At 47.4% G+C, this 20,832-nt stretch overlaps 1 protein-coding gene across 3 annotated transcripts in view; it reads left to right on the forward strand.

The window, feature by feature from the left end:
* The window catches only part of wdr59 (WD repeat domain 59), a 41,614-nt gene that overhangs the window by 213 nt on the left and 20,569 nt on the right, over positions 1-20,832 (forward strand). For all 3 annotated transcript variants that reach the window (XR_006009459.1, XM_041978465.1, XM_041978485.1), the window contains exons 2-13: positions 151-267; positions 1,967-2,016; positions 10,428-10,563; positions 10,678-10,763; positions 10,848-10,928; positions 11,097-11,134; positions 11,463-11,551; positions 11,705-11,821; positions 12,804-12,881; positions 17,826-17,982; positions 18,983-19,062; positions 19,146-19,266. Coding sequence is in view for 2 of the 3 variants with exons in the window: in XM_041978465.1 (XP_041834399.1) it covers positions 151-267; positions 1,967-2,016; positions 10,428-10,563; positions 10,678-10,763; positions 10,848-10,928; positions 11,097-11,134; positions 11,463-11,551; positions 11,705-11,821; positions 12,804-12,881; positions 17,826-17,982; positions 18,983-19,062; positions 19,146-19,266 (1,150 nt within the window). In the remaining variant the exon portion in view is untranslated. The remainder of the gene's footprint in view (positions 1-150; positions 268-1,966; positions 2,017-10,427; positions 10,564-10,677; positions 10,764-10,847; positions 10,929-11,096; positions 11,135-11,462; positions 11,552-11,704; positions 11,822-12,803; positions 12,882-17,825; positions 17,983-18,982; positions 19,063-19,145; positions 19,267-20,832) is intronic.

A 20,832-nucleotide genomic window follows, 5' to 3' on the forward strand; every position in this document is an offset into this window, starting at 1 on the left:
CTAGATTGCTCCAGATTCAGTGGAATCGCCTTTTACACATTTTACGAATCAGAAGCTAACTTGAGCCTCGTTTTGCCCTGAATAAATAAGTAAATAATAAACAGGTTTCTTCCCAACGCTTCAAAACGCTCTTTTCCGACTTTTCTGTAGTTATTGAATGCTGCGATACGTCATGTGCTGGTCACGTGGCGTTTGTTGACGGTAGAAGAAAACATGGCGGCGCGCTGGAGCAGCGAGAACGTGGTGGTGGAGTTTCGGGACGCTCAGGTGCAGTTTGTTTGTTTGATTGATTGATTGATTATTAACGCAACGATCAATCTGTTTTCATGTCAATGATCAAAGCTGTTATTGATGATCAGAGGAAACAGATCAGGGTTTATTTATAAGTAGTGAAAACAAACAAACATAATGTTTAGCTGGAGTGACCTGGGGGTTTTCAGAGGCAGGATGAAGGGAAAGCCGGGCTTATCTTGATAAATCAGGTTCATTTAAGCCAGAGTTCTGGCTTATGTGAATGCCGCTGAGTAACCATGGTAACTGATGCACCAGAGCTAGCCTGTTCGGCTAACGTTTAGCTTAGCTTAGCTGTGTCTCAAAGGTCTGATACAGACCCTAAAGAAAGCTCCACTTGGTAGAACTGCTCCGCCTCATTCTGGTTTAAAATAAGAAACAGCTGTTATTACATCACTACTTTGTCTGGAATAATCAATAAATCTGTCAGTGCCAGTTTAACTAAAGAAACACGACTATACACGTACTGAACATGAAATAAAAAAGAACATGGTACTCATTAAAACTAAATACCTTATTAACCCTCCCCAGGTTCAGGAACCCGACCTCCACTGCCTCTGGTTGGCTACCAGTAAAACTGGGATCAGCTGAGCCCCGTCCATACAGACCGAGGGTGTTTAAAGAGAGACAGAGAGAAAGCTGGTCTAAAGAGATGGACGGAGAAAGATATAGATAGATAGAGACAGGCTTCCTTTCTGGTTACCATGGCTTGGCCTTTTATTAATGACCCTTTTTATGAATTTTATCAAGATTTTTAAATATATCAAGATTTTTAAATATATCAAGATTTTTAAATATATCAAGATTTTTAAATATATCGAGACTTTTTCAGACGCAATATAGAAGGAGGGAATATCGTTTATATGGAGATAGCTTGTTTTGAGTTAAAAGCATCTTTTCTTTTGCATTTTGCACAGCTGTATTTTTATTGTGGTCATTCAAAAGTATGTTTAATTTATTTTGTTTTAGGAGCATTTAATTTAATATAAAGGTACTTTAATTTAATTGCCAGTTTTCAGTGCCAATTTAGGAGACCATATGCACCTTTCTCAGACTAAATAAAAGCATTCGTCAATGTCATAACATGTGTTTTAATTGGGCGGGGTGGGTCGGGTCGGGTTAAAAAAATAGAAGCGGAGGTGCGGGGCGGTTTGGTGCGGTCCAATTTTTTTAAAAAAGTGGGACCCGCGGGTCGGTGTTTTTTCCGACCCGCGCATCACTAACGTATACGCCTCTTTGTAGTTTGCAGTCAGTGAGCGCCTCTCCGTAGTTTGCGGTCAGCAAACGCCTCTCCGTGGTTTGCGGTCAGCGAACGCCTCTCTGTGGTTTGCGGTCAGCGAACGCCTCTCTGTGGTTTGCGGTCAGCGAACGCCTCTCTGTGGTTTGCGGTCAGGGAACGCCTCTCCGTAGTTTGCGGTCAGCGAACGCCTCTCCGTAGTTTGCGGTCAGCGAACGCCTTGTGGCACCGTCTTCCCTTCAGGAACTTTTATGTTTCTCTTTTCCTTCATTCATTGGCTGCTGTTTGTTTTGTTTTTAAGTTTTTATTCATGTATTTGTCTTTTTAACTAAAGTTATATCCATCCATGATGTTTAATCTGACCACATTTAAATCCAAATTATAATCTCAGCTGATTTTATGATGTCACAAGATAAATATGACATCATCTTGTTTCAGGCAACCGCCATGTCTGTGGACTGCCTGGGCTCCCACGCTGTGCTGTCCGGGTAAGTACTAGGCACCTGAACACATCTCAGTGTCTGCAACCCCTCCGTCTCCCCTGGGTGGGGTGGGTGACTGTTCATCTCCAGCTCAGATCCTCTACCAGAGTCCTGGGACCTCCATCAGGACCAGAACCTCCTTTCAGTCTCGGGTCTTTTGCCAGAGTCCTGGGACTAAGAGAAGGGGCGGGTCTTCACCTCTGATAGGCTCTGATCTATAGCCGTGTTGCGTGTTGGTTTGAAATGAACTGCGGTGTGTTTTTGGCATTTGGTGCGATGAAGTACTACACAGACGAGAATCCCAGAAGCTGGAATTGCTTGTAAAACATGGAATATGTTGGAATTTGCTCACATGTGGTTTTATCTGGTATCCTCGTTCATTTAAGAGTTTCCCACCGTGGCTGGACAACATGAAGCAGAAGCTGGATAAGAATAAGAAACCTTTATCAGTCCCTCAGTGGGGAACTGCTTTGTTGCAACAGTTCAGGTGCAGGAAGCAGAAGCACACAGGGGATATCAGACAAGAACACTTGCTGACACCAGTTCACAAAGTCCTGAATCAGGCCTCTGTAGTCCACGTCGTGGTCCTCAGCGATCAGTCCGACAATCTCAGAGTCCTCTGAGAACTTCTGCAGAACGCAGCTGAGGCTGAAGAGAAACCGACACTGTCCCCTGGGGGACACCGACGCTGCAGGTCAGCGGGTCAGACACAGTCCAGGGTCTCACAAACTGGGGCTGGTTTGTGCAGAATCCAGTCTGCCAGATCAAGGTCCACCCCAGCCCTCTCCAGCTTGGCTTTCAGAGCAGCAGCTGGATGGGGCTGAAGGCACTGGAGAAATAAAATCACGATCAAGAATCAAGAATCAAGAATCTTCATTGTCATTGTGCACAACAACATTTTGTTTCAGAAGTTCTCGGCTTAAAAGGCACACTGTAACACACAAAGATAAAAGTATGGAAAGGCAAAAGGCAATATATCTTTAGATAAATATATATATATATATATATATATTTTTATATATAAAAGAGTAAAAGGAATAAAATGGAATAACAGTGCAAATCAAACAAGTATTTAAAGTGTTTAAAGTGACTGGCATGGAAGTGATCCACATATTGCAGCATATTGTCCTAAAGTGCAGTCTGGGTGTGTCTGCCTGTCTGCAGGAGTTTAGTGTTCAGTCTATGGATGAGGGGTGGGGGGAGATGGGGTGGGGGGTAGGTGGGGGGTAGGAGGGAGATGGGGTGATGGATTTCACAACTCTGGGGAAGAAGCTGTGTTTCAGTCTGTTGGTGTAGGCTTAGATGTTTCTGTGTCTCTTTCCAGAGGGAAGAGGTACAAACAGTTCGTGTCCTGGGTGGGTGGGGGCTGCAGCTATACGACTGGCCCTTCTCTGGACCCGGCTGTCGTATATTGAGTCCAGGAGCGGGAGAGGACTCCCTACAATCCCCTGTGCTGTTTTCACCACCCGGGCCAAGACCTTCCTGTCGTGTGCAGTGTAGCTCCCGTACCACACTCAGACAGAGAATGCTCTCTATGGTGGCTCTGTAGAAGTTCATCAGAAGCTGAGAGGAGAGTCCAGTCCTTTTGAGCTTCCTGAGGAAGAAGAGCCTTTGTTTGGCCCTCTTCACCAGGTGCGATGTGTGTGCGGACCAAGTGAGGTCAGATGTAATGTGGATGCCCAGGAACTTGATGTTGTCCACCCGCTCCACCTCCTCCCCATGGATGAGGACAGGGGTGTGCTCCATCTTCTTGGATCTCCTAAAGTCCACAATGACCTCCTTGGTCTTGCTGGTGTTCAGAACAAGGTTGTTGTCTGAACACCATCCTGTCAGGTGCTGGATCTCCGCTCTGTAGAGGGTCTCATTGTTGTCCGATATGAGACCCACCACGGTGGTGTCATCTGCAAACTTCAGAACCATGTTTGTGGGATGGATATTAAAACAGTCATGTGTGAATAGGGTGAAGAGGGCCGGGCTAAGCACACATCCCTGCGGTGTGCCTGTGCTCAGGAACCGTGTGGATGATGTGCAGTCCCCAATCCTCACCACCTGAGGCCTATTAGTGAGGAAGTCCCTGATCCAGAAGCATAGGGGGTTAGACAGTCCGAGGTTGTGGAGTTTTAGTGTCAGCTTGTCCGGGATCACCGTGTTGAAAGCTGAACTGAAGTCCACAAATAACATCCTGACGTAGGTGTTAGGATGCTCCAGGTGGGTCAGAGCCGTGTGCAGTGCCAGTGAGACTGCATCCTCTGTCGATCGGTTCTCCCTGTAGGCGAACTGATATCTGTCCAGAGTAGCAGGAATGACGTCCTTGATGTGACTTAAGACGATCCTCTCAAAGCACTTCATGATTACTGGTGAGAGAGCTACCGGGCGGTAGTCATTGAGGCAGGTGACAGCAGATTTTTTCGGCACAGGCACAATGATAGAGGACTTGAGGCACACAGGAACTGAAGCAAACTGCAAGGACAGGTTGAAAATGTCCAGAAAAACTCCAGCCAGCTGTTGTGCACACAGCTTCAGAACCCGACCTGATACCTTGTCTGGTCCTGCTGCTTTGCTAGTGCTGATCCTCCTCAGGGTGGAGCTAACCTGGTGTTGCTGCAGGACGAGAGGCTGCTCCTCACGCTGTGGAAGATAAACAGTCTCTCTGCTGCCAGGTGTGTCGAAGCGTGCAAAGAAACTGTTTAAGGTGTCAGGTAGGGTGGGGTCATGGCTGATCTGCTGGTTGCTATCCCTGTAGTCTGTTAAGGTTTTGATGCCTCTCCACATTTCACGTGGGTTGTTGTCAGTGAAATGCTCCTCAATGCGCTGTCTGTATCTGTGTTTGGCCTGCTGGATGCCCTTCTTCAGTTCTGTCCAGGCCCTGCTGTAGGCCAGCCTGTCACCTGACCTGTAGGCTGCGTCCCGAGCTTTGAGCAGAGACCGCACTGTGCTGTCACACCATGGTTTCTGGTTTGGAAACACCTTGATGGACTTTGTGGGTAGAACAGCATCAGTGCAGAACTGCACGTAGTCCAGGACAGATGATGTGTAGGCCTCCAGGTCTGAGTCATCTTTAAACACTTCCCAGTCAGTGAGTTCAAAACAGTCCTGTAGTGCTGAAGAAGCCTCCTCAGTCCATACCCGAACTGTTCTGGTGGTTGGTTTTGTCCTGTAGATCAGAGGTTTATATGTTGGGATCAGCCTCACAGAGATGTGGTCTGACATGCCCAGGTGAGGAGCTGCTGCCGCCTTGTATGCTCCTGGGATGTTGCAATAAACCTGATCCAGTATGTTATTGTCTCTGGTGGGAAAGCGTATGAACTTCTTGAATTCTGGAAGCACTGCTTTGAGTTCCACGTGATTGAAGTCTCCAGCCACAATCACAGCTGCCTCGGGGTTGGAGTTCATCTGCCTGGTGATCAAACAGTAGAGCTCCTCTAGCGCTAGCTTAGCGTTAGCTCGCGGTGGAACGTAAACAGCTATGATCAAAATGGAGCACAACTCTCTCACCGTCTTGAATGGCCTGCATTTCACAGCCAGATATTCCAGGTCGATGTGCAGTGCGTTCCGGGTGTGTGTGGCTGTACACCAGGAGTTATGGATGTAGAGTTCGAGCCCTCCACCTCTGCTTTTAGCCGAGGCTGCAGTCCTGTCTGCTCGGAACAAAGAGCGCCCCGCTAGCTCCACCGCGGTGTTGGGTGTATTGTAGTCCAGCCAGGTTTCCGTAATGATGGCCACACAGCTGTCCATCCTCCGTGAGACGATCCTCAGCCGAATCTCGTCGATTTTGTTGGCTAGTGATCGAGCATTTGTCAGGAAGAGACTGGGAAGAGCTGGTCGGTGTGGGTCGGCTTTTAGCCTAGCACGCGCCCCGCTCCTCTTACCCCGCTTTTGTTTACGTTGTCTCCTCCGTCTCCTAGGCCACAGTGGAGGGATGGTGAAAGCCGTGGTGGTTCGAAGGACCTCTGGTGGTATAAAATCCGGCTCAGGGTGTGCGTAAAGTTGGCAGTTTCTTCCGAAGTTTATTAATTCAGCCCTGCCATACTGAATTAATGCCTCTAGTAACTGGAGCAACAACAAAAACACGAACAAAACAAACAAAAGCCGAGAGCCCTGAGCCGCTGCGTGCACACGCGCCGCCATCTTTTATGTGTACCAGATCCTCACAGAGCTGCCGGGCTTCTCCAGGTGAGCCAGAGCACGGTGCAGCAGGAGGATAACTGAGTCTTCCACTCCAATGCCAGGCCAGGGACAAACTGCAGTGGATCCATGGAGGGTTCTACCTTGGAGGTCTACCAGAGCTGAGGTACCACACGGGAGGTCTTCCAAAGCTTGATCATGCCTACTGAAATCCCGATTCAGATCACTGACCCAGTTCAGGTTCCCTCAGCCTGTGAGTGGAGCATTTTGAAGCCTGAGATAGTTGTCAGGCTTCTCCACACCCCTGATGTTCTGCTGCTGCAGCTGCTCCTCTGGTAGCTGGCCTCCCCCTCTCTGATCTTTCTTCTCAGCTCCTCTTTGTTCCCTGATCTGAAAGCTCTCCTCGTCTCCTCCGGGAGAGCGTTAATATCAGGGCTAATTCACGGCTTGTTGCTAGCAAAGCACCTCACCACCCTGGAGGGAGCAGTGTTCTCAAAACAGAAGTTTATGCAGTCTGTCATGTCCTCCCCATGTGGGTCACAGAGCTCCGTCCACACGGTGGTGCTGAAGCAGCTCCTAAGAGCCTCCTGGCTCTCAGCTGTCCACCTCCTCCCCGTATGTGGGACCACAGCCAGCCGTACAACAGGGTTATTTACCGGCTGGAGATGGATAATATGGTGATCATCTCCCGAGAGGAGGGAGGGGGTGCAGAATATGCCTTCTTGGTGTTAGCATACAACAAGTCCAGTATTTTATTGTCTCTGGTGGGACAGCTAACATACTGTGTGTATGTTGGCAGAACAGATGATGGAGAGGCGTGATTGAAGTCTCCAGAGATGAGGAAGACGGCCTGTAGGTGTTGAGTCTGCATCCTGCTGGTGATGAGAGCAGGATGTCAGAGCTACGTCCGTGATAGCAGACGGGGGCACGTCCACTGCTTCACAATAACCTGAACTCTGGTGGCGGATAAAATGGCCTCATGCTAACCGCCAACAGTTCAATGTCTCTGCTGCACAGCTGCTCTTTACCTGTGCAGGTTTACACCACCTCACATTTACAAACACAGCTAGACCCTCCTTTCCTCTTTCCGCTGGGCTCCGCTCTGTCCGCCCGCAGGAGACGGAAGTTGTCCAGTAAAACCGTAGAATCAGGAACAAGTTGAGTCACCCAAGTCTCCGTAACTCACGTTTCCCATGATGACGGAGGGCAGAACAGCTCTGAAGCGTCTTCATAAGAGCCCTGCAATGACGTAGATTCTGCTTGTTCAGCTGTGTGTGTTCCCGTCATGGAAGGATGTTCCCGTCATGGAATGATGTTCCCGTCATGGAAGGATGTTCCCATCATGGAAGGATGTTCCCGTCATGGGATGATGTTCCCATCATGGAAGGATGTTCCCGTCATGGAAGGATGTTTCCGTCATGGAAGGATGTTCCCGTGATGGAAGGATGTTCCTGTGATGGAATGATGTTCCTGTCATAGAATGATGTTCCCGTGATGGAATGATGTTCGTGTGATGGAATGATGTTCCCGTCATGGAATGATGTTCCCGTCATGGAAGGATGTTCCCGTCATAGAATGATGTTCCCTTGATGGAATGATGTTCGTGTGATGGAATGATGTTCGTGTGATGGAAGGATGTTCGTGTGATGGAATGATGTTCCCGTCATGGAATGATGTTCCCGTCATGGAATGATGTTCCCGTGATGGAAGGATGTTCCTGTGATGGAATGATGTTCCTGTCATAGAATGATGTTCCCGTGATGGAATGATGTTCGTGTGATGGAATGATGTTCCCGTCATGGAATGATGTTCCCGTCATGGAAGGATGTTCCCGTCATAGAATGATGTTCCCTTGATGGAATGATGTTCGTGTGATGGAATGATGTTCCCGTCATGGAAGGATGTTCGTGTGATGGAATGATGTTCCCGTCATGGAATGATGTTCCCGTCATGGAAGGATGTTCCCGTCATAGAATGATGTTCCCTTGATGGAATGATGTTCGTGTGATGGAATGATGTTCCCGTCATGGAAGGATGTTCCCGTCATGGAATGATGTTCCCGTCATGGAAGGATATTCCCGTCATGGAATGATGTTCCCGTCATGGAAGGACGTTCCCGTCATGGGAGGACGTTCCCGTCATGGAAGGACGTTCCCGTCATGGAAGGATGTTCCCGTCATAGAATGATGTTCCCTTGATGGAAGGATGTTCCCGTGATGGAATGATGTTCCTGTCATGGAATGATGTTCCCGTCATAGAATGATGTTCCCGTGATGGAATGATGTTCGTGTGATGGAATGATGTTCCCGTCATGAAATGATGTTCCCGTCATGGAAGGATGTTCCCGTCATGGAATGATGTTCCCGTCATGGAAGGATGTTCCCGTCATGGAAGGATGTTCCCGTCATAGAATGATGTTCCCGTCATGGAATGATGTTCGTGTGATGGAATGATGTTCCCATGATGGAATGATGTTCGTGTGATGGAATGATGTTCCCGTCATGGAAGGATGTTCCCGTCATAGAAGGATGTTCCCGTCATGGAAGGATGTTCGTGTGATGGAAGGATGTTCCCGTCATGAAAGGATGTTCCCGTCATGGAAGGATGTTCCCGTCATAGAATGATGTTCCTGTGATGGAAGGATGTTTGTGTGATGGAATGATGTTCCCGTCATGGAAGGATGTTCCCGTCATGGAATGATGTTCCCGTCATGGAAGGATGTTCCCGTCATGGAATGATGTTCCCATCATGGAAGGATGTTCCCGTCATAGAATGATGTTCCCGTCATGGAATGATGTTCGTGTGATGGAATGATGTTCCCGTCATGGAAGGATGTTCCCGTCATGGAATGATGTTCCCGTGATGGAATGATGTTCGTGTGATGGAAGGATGTTCCCGTCATGGAAGGATGTTCCCGTCATGGAATGATGTTCCTGTCATAGAATGATGTTCCCGTGATGGAATGATGTTCCCGTCATGGAATGATGTTCCCGTCATAGAAGGATGTTCCCGTCATGGAAGGATGTTCCCGTCATGGAAGGATGTTCCCGTCATGGAAGGATGTTCCCGTCATGGAAGGATGTTCCCGTCATGAAAGGATGTTCCCGTCATGAGATGATGTCTCTAACCCTGCAGTATCGGTGAGCTGAGTGTGAGCAACGTTCTTTGAGGATAAGCGCTTGAGAAGAGGACTGAAACGCTACAAGGCATTCATGTGACGCTATTTCAGCTTCTCTGAAAGCTACTGAGATGTCAGATGGACAAAGTCAAGTCTTCATACACGAGGTCATGTCGGATGTGGAGCCTCCCGCTACAGACCTGGCTGATACATTTCCTTGGAAGTGTTCAAATGACCCTGGAATAGCTGGAAAGTTTCCAAACCGGACGGTCAGACTGGTTTCTCCTACTGGAACAGTACAGAACCACCGAGTTATGGAACGTACGAGTATCCGTACCTTCATGGTGAAGGAACTGATATACCAACATATAACGTGCTCACATGGGATCCTTTAAAGAACTGGGAAATATGACGTAAATGAAGCATTCCCAGGAATGTTGGTGCTGTCCTACAGGGATCTGAGTGCTGTCAGTTTATACTGTCCCATTAATTAAAATGGATCATCTGACGAACTTACGCATCAACGTAGTCGGACGTTTCCTGCCAGCATTCCAACCGTGTTGTTTTTAGCCTGAATTCTATTTTTAAATTATTTTTATTTTTCAAGAAGGTAAAACACACGACTCTGCAAGTTCGTCCATGTTTGCCATTGGACCAGAACCTCCAAACACCACCCTTTTATGTGAACACGCACCAATCTTAACTGGAAAACCCTGGGTGGAGTTACCGAGTTAATAACCAGCTTCCTACTACAACTTATCCAGATCCTGAATGTCTGGGTACGTCAACCAGGTACGGAGAGAAATCTGGGGCATGTTGATCCCGCTTCGTAGTGCAGGCCTCTGGAACCTGCCTGATGTGGTGGAGCTGGGATCCTTCACATCTGGGATCTGAGACATTTACTAAGGGGCTCCAAGAGAAACCTGGAAAACAATCCACCCATAAGAGAGCAGTTCTGGGAACAGCTGAGTTACTGAATAGGTCCCTCAGGCTCCCAGGACTCTGGTGGAGGATCTGAGACTGAAAGGAGGTTCTGATCCTGATGGCGGTCCCAGGACCCGGGTCCATATATGTTGATAAATCTTGATCTGACATGTTTTGGTAAAAATGGTGAACCTATGATTCGTACCTGAGACGGTTTTTCTGTCTTCTGCTTGTTGCCACCGTCCTCCAGCCGCCGCTTCCTGTACGTGGTGGACCTGGAGGCTCCATCAGAGCCCCCCCGTAAGATTGGACGTCACAGTAAGTGGGATGTGGGGACGGTCCAGTGGAACCCTCACAGATCAGAGTCCCACGTCTTCGCCGCCTCGGTGAGTCTCTGGAAACCTGCTGAGAAACTTCACCTGTCGCCCCCTCAGACCCAGCATCTGTTACTGTGGTGATGGAATCCGCCACAAAGTGAACCAGCTTCCTGTGTGTTTCAGAGTAACCAGCGTGTGGATCTGTACTCGTGGAAGGACGGCTGTGGAGAAGCCCACACCTCCCTACAGGGACACACTCGGGTCATCAGGTACCAGCTGACTGAACACACACACACACACCTGATGGAGGTGAAGCCGTCTGGACTCACTCTGATTGGCTGGTTTGTCCTCAGTGATCTGGACTGGTCCTGGTTCGACTCGGAGTTCCTGGTCACCAGCTCTGTGGACACCTACATCTACATCTGGGACACCAGGTGGGTTTTACCAGTTAAACCAGTTAATCCAGTTAAACCAGTTAATCCAGTTGAGGCCGGTTAACCCAGTTGAACCAGTGTCTGTGTGGGGGGGCTGATGTCAGTGACTGATGCTGCGTTCAGGGACACAGCAAATTAAATTAAATCCTGACTTGTTTGTTTTATCAGAGACACTCGGAAACCGACGGTGGCGCTGTCGGCTGTTGGTGAGTTACCGGTTACACCACTTCTTCCACCAATGGCTGACGTCACTGGGTCTGATGCATTCAGGGACACTCAGACATCTCAGTCTTAAACGGGAGACTGGTAGGACAGAGTTTTTATCTTGAGTCACTTGTGTGTTATCTTCTAGTTTACCCACTCAGCTCCTCCATCCATCCATAGACTATATATTTATAAAAAACCAGCCTTTTCAAGTGTTCCTGAATGCACCACTCTCTGTTGTCATGTATTGGGTCAGATTCAGAACTGTTCAGGTCGGGTTATGAACTTTCAAAACTGATCCCTGGATTTTTTTGTCTTCCGTCTGGTCAGCCGGAGCGTCTCAGGTAAAGTGGAACAGGAAGAACCAGAACCTGCTGGCATCCAGTCACGATGGAGACGTCCGGATCTGGGACAAACGAGTGAGTCTGGAAAGATCTGTTGCTTTTATTCAGATGAACCAGGCTGTGATGATTCGGTCCCAGAGCCAGACTTGGTCTTTATGGGTCTGCTGTGAGACCAAGTGCACGTTTTCTGGAACTTTGGTTCATCAAAGTTCTCCGTTTCCTGACCAGAAACCCAACACGGCTGTGGAGTATGTGGCGGCTCACCTGTCCAAGATCCACGGCCTGGACTGGCACCCGGACAACGAGTTCATCCTCGCCACGTCCAGCCAGGACAACTCCGTCCGGGTGAGGACATGCGGTCCACGGGACGTCCACACACTCACACACACACGGTCCACGGGACGTCCACACACACACACACACACACACACACGGTGCACGGGACGTCCGCACACTCACACACACACGGTGCACGGGACGTCCACTCACTCACACACACACACAAACACTCACACACGGTGCGCGGGATGTCCACACACTCACACACACACACACACACACGGTGCACGGGACGTCCACACACTCACACACAGACACACACACACGCTGCACGGGACGTCCACACACTCACACACACACACACACACACACACGCTACACGGGACGTCCACACACTCACACACACACACACACACACAGTGCACGGGACGTCCACACACTCACACACACACACACACAGTTCATGGGACGTCCACACACTCACACACAAACACACACACACGGTGCACGGGACGTCCACACACTCACACACACACACACACACACACAGTGCACGGGACGTCCACACACTCACACACACACACACGGTCCACGGGCGTCCACACACTCACACACACACACACACACACACACACGCTGCACGGGACGTCCACACACTCACACACACACACACACACACAGTGCACGGGACGTCCACACACTCACACACACACACACACAGTTCATGGGACGTCCACACACTCACACACACACACACACACACGGTGCACGGGACGTCCACACACTCACACACACACACACACACACACAGTGCATGGGACGTCCATACACTCACACACACACACACGGTCCACGGGCGTCCACACACTCACACACACACGCACACGGTCCGCGGGACGTCCACACACTCACACACACACACACACACGGTGCGTGGGACGTCCCCTCACTCATACACACACACACGCGGTGCGCGGGACGTCCACACATATAGATCCGTCTCAGCTGTCTTCAGTGCTGATTTCCAGTAAACTTTCTTCTTCTGTAGTTCTGGGATTTCCGTCAGCCCAGGAAGTACCTGAACATCCTGTCCTGTCAGGTTCCGGTCTGGAAGGCCCGGTACACGGTGAGTCCCACCTGATGCCCAACACCAAACCGTCCACATCGTGACTAAACCATTTAAAGGTTTTCATGAAGACGTCCTACTGAAATGAGCCGTAGATTCAGTTTTCCAGCAGCTCAGATCAACAAACAAAGACTTGGAGCATGCTCAGAACCTCATGTAGGCGGAGTCTACACATGTTCAGGCAGAGGTGGAGCGATTAGATTGTAACCATGGAAACAAAACTGTAGCAATTTTAGATTAATTCACTAGACCCAGTTTAGACTCCAGTTTTCCTCGTGTGTTCCTTGCGTGTTCTGACCCAGGGTCAGGGGTCCACAGCTTCCACTGTAAAGAAATGGCTCAAACGGCCCTGAAAGAAGTTTAAAACAACAAAGAGTGACTTTTTATTGATCAGTCTCCATTAGGTAATAAAGATTAAACTATCACCCCTCCTTTCCACCGGGTGCGTGTGCACAACATAATGTTTCACGGTTTAGCAGTGCACATCAGCACGGGGGCTTTTATTTTGAAAAATACCGGAAGCTGTTCATATCTGAACTGCGGAAATTGACACATACTGGGTGTGTGAAGTGTCAAAAATAGACTCGCCGCGTAAATTCAGCCATGACAACACGCTTCTGATACATGCTGTGGCTTACAGTGGAATCCAGAGGATTGACTAAAATGGCCGCGAACAGCAGTGGACGCCGTGGCGCAACCGTAACGTGGCACACACACACCCGGTGAAAGGGAGGGGTTAATGACCAAAAATCACCATGGACAACATGTTTCTTGATTACTGATTATATGCTTTAAAAAATAATGAACTAAAGACAACAGATTCAAAATCCATTTAGATGTTTATGATTCATGTTCCTCTGTATGTTCTTCTCTATGTTCCTTTACATGTTCCTCTGCGTGTTCCTCCTTATGTTCTTCTGCGTGTTCCTCTTTATGTTCCTCTGCGTGTTCCTCTCTATGTTCCTCTGCTTGTTCCTCTTTATGTTCCTCTGCGTGTTCCTCTTTATGTTCCTCTGCGTGTTCCTCTTTATGTTCCTCTGCGTGTTCCTCTTTATGTTCCTCTGCGTGTTCCTCTCTATGTTCCTCTGCTTGTTCCTCTTTATGTTCCTCTGCGTGTTCCTCTTTATGTTCCTCTCTATGTTCCTCTGCGTGTTCCTCTTTATGTTCTTCTGCGTGTTCCTCTTTATGTTCCTCTGCGTGTTCCTCTTTATGTTCCTCTGCGTGTTCCTCTTTATGTTCCTCTGCGTGTTCCTCTCTATGTTCCTCTGCTTGTTCCTCTTTATGTTCCTCTGCGTGTTCCTCTTTATGTTCCTCTGCGTGTTCCTCTTTATGTTCCTCTGCTTGTTCCTCTTTATGTTCTTCTGCGTGTTCCTCTTTATGTTCCTCTGCGTGTTCCTCTTTATGTTCCTCTGCGTGTTCCTCTCTATGTTCCTGTGCGTGTTCCTCCTTATGTTCTTCTGCGTGTTCCTCTTTATGTTCCTCTGCGTGTTCCTCTACGTGTTCCTCCTTATGTTCTTCTGCGTGTTCCTCTCTATGTTCCTCTGCGTGTTCCTCCTTATGTTCCTCTGCGTGTTCCTCTTTATGTTCCTCTGCGTGTTCCTCTCTATGTTCCTCTGCGTGTTCCTCTTTATGTTCCTCTGCGTGTTCCTCTTTATGTTCTTCTGCGTGTTCCTCTCTATGTTCTTCTCCGTGTTCCTCTCAATGTTCCTCTGCTTGTTCCTCTCTATGTTCTTCTGCGTGTTCCTCTTTATATTCCTCTGCGTGTTCCTCTGCATGTTCCTCTTTATGTTCCTCTGCGTGTTCCTCTCTATGTTCCTCTACTTGTTCCTCTTTATGTTCCTCTGCGTGTTCCTCTTTATGTTCCTCTGCTTGTTCCTCTTTATGTTCTTCTGCGTGTTCCTCTCTATGTTCCTCTGCTTGTTCCTCTTTATGTTCTTCTGCGTATTCCTCTTTATGTTCTTCTGCGTGTTCCTCTCTATGTTCCTCTGCGTGTTCCTCTGTATGTTCTTCTGCGTGTTCCTCTTTATGTTCTTCTGCGTGTTCCTCTCTATGTTCCTTTACATGTTCCTCTGCGTGTTCCTCTCTATGTTCCTCTGCTTGTTCCTCTTTATGTTCCTCTGCGTGTTCCTCTTTATGTTCTTCTGCGTGTTCCTCTTTATGTTCCTCTTCGTGTTCCTCTTTATGTTCTTCTGCGTGTTCCTCTTTATGTTCTTCTGCGTGTCCCTCTCTATGTTTCTCTGCTTGTTCCTCTTTATGTTCCTCTGCATGTTCCTCTCTATGTTCCTCTGCGTGTTCCTCTTTATGTTCCTCTGCGTGTTCCTCTTTATGTTCCTCTGCGTGTTCCTCTCTATGTTCCTCTGCGTGTTCCTCTCTGTCTTCCTCTGCGTGTTCCTCCTTATGTTCTTCTGCGTGTTCCTCCTTATGTTCCTCTGCGTGTTCCTCTCTATGTTCCTCTGCGTGTTCCTCTTTATGTTCTTCTGCGTGTTCATCTCTATGTTCCTCTGCGTGTTCCTCTGTATGTTCTTCTCTATGTTCCTTTACATGTTCCTCTGCGTGTTCCTCTCTATGTTCCTCTGCTTGTTCTTCTCTATGTTCTTCTGCGTGTTCCTCTTTATGTTCTTCTGCGTGTTCCTCTCTATGTTCCTCTGCTTGTTCCTCTTTATGTTCCTCTGCGTGTTCCTCTTTATGTTCTTCTGCGTGTTCCTCTCTATGTTCCTCTGCGTGTTCCTCTGTATGTTCTTCTGCGTGTTCCTCTTTATGTTCTTCTGCGTGTTCCTCTCTATGTTCCCCTGCGTGTTCCTCTCTATGTTCCTTTACATGTTCCTCTGCGTGTTCCTCTCTATGTTCCTCTGCATGTCCCTCTTTATGTTCTTCTGCGTGCTCCTCTTTATGTTCCTCTGCGTGTTCCTCTCTATGTTCCTCTGCTTGTTCCTCTTTATGTTCCTCTGCGTGTTCCTCTTTATGTTCCTCTGCGTGTTCCTCTCTATGTTCCTCTGCTTGTTCCTCTTTATGTTCCTCTGTGTGTTCCTCTCTATGTTCCTCTGCGTGTTCCTCTCTATGTTCCTCTGCGTGTTCCTCTTTATGTTCCTCTGCGTGTTCCTCTTTATGTTCCTCTGCGTGTTCCTCTTTATGTTCTTCTGCGTGTTCCTCTCTATGTTCCTCTGCGTGTTCCTCTTTATGTTCCTGTGCGTGTTCCTCTTTATGTTCCTGTGCGTGTTCCTCTTTATGTTCTTCTGCGTGTTCCTCTCTATGTTCCTCTGCTTGTTCCTCTTTATGTTCCTGTGCGTGTTCCTCTTTATGTTCTTCTGCGTGTTCCTCTCTATGTTCCTCTGCGTGTTCCTCTTTATGTTCCTCTGCGTGTTCCTCTTTATGTTCCTCTGCGTGTTCCTCTTTATGTTCTTCTGCGTGTTCCTCTCTATATTCCTCTGCGTGTTCCTCTTTATGTTCCTGTGCGTGTTCCTCTTTATGTTCCTGTGCGTGTTCCTCTTTATGTTCTTCTGCGTGTTCCTCTCTATGTTCCTCTGCTTGTTCCTCTTTATGTTCCTCTGCGTGTTCCTCTTTATGTTCTTCTGCGTGTTCCTCTCTATGTTCCTCTGCGTGTTCCTCTTTATGTTCCTCTGCTTGTTCCTCTTTATGTTCCTGTGCGTGTTCCTCTTTATGTTCCTCTGCGTGTTCCTCTTTATGTTCCTGTGCGTGTTCCTCTTTATGTTCTTCTGCGTGTCCCTCACTATGTTCCTCTGCTTGTTCCTCTTTATGTTCCTCTGCGTGTTCCTCTCTATGTTCCTCTGCGTGTTCCTCTGCGTGTTCCTCTCTATGTTCCTCTGCGTGTTCCTCTCTGTCTTCCTCTGCGTGTTCCTCCTCATGTTCTTCTGCGTGTTCCTCCTTATGTTCCTCTGCGTGTTCCTCTTTATGTTCCTCTGCGTGTTCCTCTCTATGTTCCTCTGCTTTTTCCTCTTTATGTTCCTCTGCGTGTTCCTCTTTATGTTCCTGTGCGTGTTCCTCTTTATGTTCCTCTGCGTGTTCCTCTTTATGTTCTTCTGCGTGTTCCTCTCTATGTTCCTCTGCTTGTTCCTCTTTATGTTCCTGTGCGTGTTTCTCTTTATGTTCCTCTGCGTGTTCCTCCTTATGTTCTTCTGCGTGTTCCTCTTTATGTTCCTCTGCGTGTTCCTCTTTATGTTCTTCTGCGTGTTCCTCTTTATGTTCTTCTGCGTGTCCCTCTCTATGTTCCTCTGCTTGTTCCTCTTTATGTTCCTCTGCGTGTTCCTCTTTATGTTCCTCTGCGTGTTCCTCTCTATTTTCCTCTGCTTGTTCCTCTTTATGTTCCTCTGCGTGTTCCTGTTTATGTTCCTCTGCGTGTTCCTCTCTATGTTCCTCTGCTTGTTCCTCTTTATGTTCCTCTGCGTGTTCCTCTCTATGTTCCTCTGCGTGTTCCTCTTTATGTTCCTGTGCGTGTTCCTCTTTATGTTCCTCTGCGTGTTCCTCTTTATGTTCTTCTGCGTGTTCCTCTCTATGTTCCTCTGCTTGTTCCTCTTTATGTTCCTGTGCGTGTTCCTCTTTATGTTCCTCTGCGTGTTCCTCTTTATGTTCCTCTGCGTGTTCCTCTGCGTGTTCCTCTCTATGTTCCTCTGCTTGTTCCTCTTTATGTTCCTGTGCTTGTTCCTCATTATGTTCCTGTGCGTGTTCCTCTTTATGTTCCTCTGCTTGTTCCTCTTTATGTTCCTGTGCGTGTTCCTCTTTATGTTCCTCTGCGTGTTCCTCTTTATGTTCCTGTGCGTGTTCCTCTTTATGTTCCTCTGCATGTTCCTCTTTATGTTCCTGTGCGTGTTCCTCTTTATGTTCCTCTGCTTGTTCCTCTTTATGTTCCTCTGCATGTTCCTCTTCATGTTCTTCTGCGTGTTCCTCTCTATGTTCCTCTGCGTGTTCCTCTTGTGTTCGCGTGTTCAGCCATTCTCCAATGGTCTGGTCACCGTCATGGTTCCTCAGCTGAGGAGAGAGAACAGTCTGTTGCTGTGGAGCATCCTGGACCTCAACAGTCCCGTTCATGCCTTTGTGGGACACGATGACGTGGTTCTGGAGTTCCAGTGGAGACCTCAGAAAGAAGGTGAGACACTGCATCTTCATCACCGTTAGTCTGGATTATTGAAAGTTTTTATTCAAACAAAAAGAAAATACCTGGGACTGAATCTTCCTGGAAGTGGCTTATACAACCAGGAAAATAAAAGAAGTCTTTGTCCAAAGGGAAGAAACCATCGCTGGTTGAGCCGCACCATTCACTGCCTCCTATGTATTTCATGATGGATCAATATTAATAATAATAGTTACAATAATAATGTCATCATCAAATATATACTTATGTATTAAATAACCATACGATAATACATTTAATAATAATAATAATAATATGACTAATGAAAAATGCCTCTCGTTTTTCTTAAAGGCTGAATAATTAGGATTTTTTTCTGTAAAAATAATTTAAACTTTTCTCATTTGTGAGAGATAAAAGGAAGCTTCCCTATAAACAATCTGTCTCTCTGCATAAACAATGTTTTTGTCATGTTTTTTCCTTTCAAAGTAAGAGTTCTGTGACGGAATAACTTCGGTGCACTGTGTAGCTCTTTCCTACTTCCTGGTTCCTTATCCAATCACATACGACGCCACACAGTTTTGTTTATACTCTATTTTATGCTAACGTAAATTAGCGTGTACGATTGCAAAGCATAGCAACTTACTGTGTGTGAATCATCATGTTTGCTGGCACTATGTTCTCTGTCCTCCATGTATATAAAGAGCCGTCCTGCGTGAGACTCTCCACGTTTTTCTCTTTCGACTGCAGTTCTGATTTGAAACACTGGGTGTCATTGTTACTTATTTCGCCTTTAAGATGATAAGGACCCCCATATTGGGACCCAGGTTCAACAGGAGCTTCTCCTGGGAGGTTAGCTAGTTAGTTAGTTATTTAACAGGAAGTGACGTCACTAATCTTCATATTTCTGATGAGTCATCAGAAGAAAACCCACGTTTCCTCTGAAATTTCAGAAGGAACCAGACCTGAAGCCTTGTTGATGTTGTTGATGTTTTTGTTGATGTTGTTTGGTGAGCAGGCTCTAAGGACTTCCAGCTCGTCACATGGTCCAGGGATCAGACTCTGAGGATATGGAGGGTGGATCCTCAGCTGCAGAAGGTCTGTGTTCATCTTCATGGAGACGATCTCAGCCAGATCATGCTCTGCTCTGATTGGTTAATGTGTGTGTTGTTGTTGATCAGCTGTGTGTCAACGACATGGTGGAGGACCTGATGGAGGGGATGTCTCTCACTGTGGAGTCGGAGAAGTCTCAGGAGCCCGAGGGCCAGCAGAGTGGGGGCCCCACCGCAGACAGCCGGCAGGGTGAGTCCAGGACTTCCTCAGGAACCCGATGGAGGAACCAGAGTTTAGCTGAAGTTTTGTCAGGTTCTCTGCAGTGGAATGTTGTCTGTTCAGAGTTTTAGTTAAAGAAAAACATTAAAAAACACTTCTTGGTTATAAACTTCAAGTCTAGCCAGTGTCTGAAATCAACTTTTTGACTCACCGACCAAACATATTTTTTACCGGCCAAATTATTAAATTATTGTACACACACATACCTCTACACCAGTGTTTCTCAAACTTTTTTAATACAAGGACCACTTAACCCATACAAGAAACACTCATGGACCACCTAACTATAAACAGCCCCCAAAACAACATGCCAGCTTAAACAGTTTACATAATAAAATCACAGCTTTTACGATTTTTAAATCTGTACCCAGTTTTCTTTTACCATCTTAATGTGAGGAATGGTGCTGCATTTTCTGTGCCATAAGTGAAGCAATATCTGGCTCCAAATCTGAGAGTTTCAGTCTCATATCGTAGTTCACACTAATTCGATTGCGCTGCTTTGTTTTCAGGCCAACAAGTGCAGAAAATCCGGCTTCACAGATGTAGGTGGATGGAAACGGCATCAGCAGTTTTAGCGCAGTGTCAGAGAGTTCAGGATGCTCAGGTTGGATGTAGAGCCAAAAGTCAGTTAAACTTTTCTCCGTGAAAGTTGTCTTTAATGTCCCATCTGATGCAATGTCCACAAGGCTGTCAGCCTCTCTCGGTGAGAGCTTGGAACTGATTTCCTGGATGTGCGTTTTGTCCCCAAATGGATATCTGACCCACTCGCAGCTTGCTTCTAATTCTGGGAAATATATTCCCAGCTGAGAGTGGAGGCCTTGCAGATGTTTCTTGAAGGATGCAACAGTGCTCTCATCCACATTCTCTCCCGCAGTGAGGAGAAAATCAGCGAGTGTCGGAAAGTTGTCAAATTCTCCGCGATCCAGACGGTCACACCACAATTCCATCTTCAGGCGTGTGGCTTTTATTTTGTCTCGGACATCGAAGATGGTCACAGTTTTCCCCTGCAGCGCCACATTTAAACTATTGAGAGCGCTGAAAATATCAGCCAAGTATGCCAACTTTGCAAGCCACTGGAAATCATGCATTCTGTCATGCAGTTCATTACTGGGGTGCAAGAATAACATCACCTCGTCTCGCAGCTCAAACAGCCGGGTGAGAACCTTTCCACGCGACAACCAGCGAACCTCTGTGTGAAAAAGGAGTTTTGTGTGTTCGCTCCCCATTTCTTCACACAGAGTTTTAAAAAGACGTGTGTTCAGAGATTTACCTTTGATCATGTTGACTATTTTCACAGACTCATCCAGAACTGATTTTAAGCTCTGTGGCATTTTCTTTGCGGTAAGTTGTTCACGGTGGATGCAACAGTGTGTTGCTGCTGCAGCTGGTGCTACAGCCTGGACACGCGCTACTAGCCCTTTCTGTTTTCCCGTCATTGCAGTTGCACCATCGGTGCAAATCCCGACACATCTTGACCAGTCCAGGTTATTTTTCACAATAAAATCATTGAGAGAACGAAAAATATCTTCTCCCCTG

The sequence above is a fragment of the Melanotaenia boesemani genome, chromosome 1 (assembly GCF_017639745.1).
Source record: "Melanotaenia boesemani isolate fMelBoe1 chromosome 1, fMelBoe1.pri, whole genome shotgun sequence".
NCBI lineage: Eukaryota > Metazoa > Chordata > Actinopteri > Atheriniformes > Melanotaeniidae > Melanotaenia > Melanotaenia boesemani.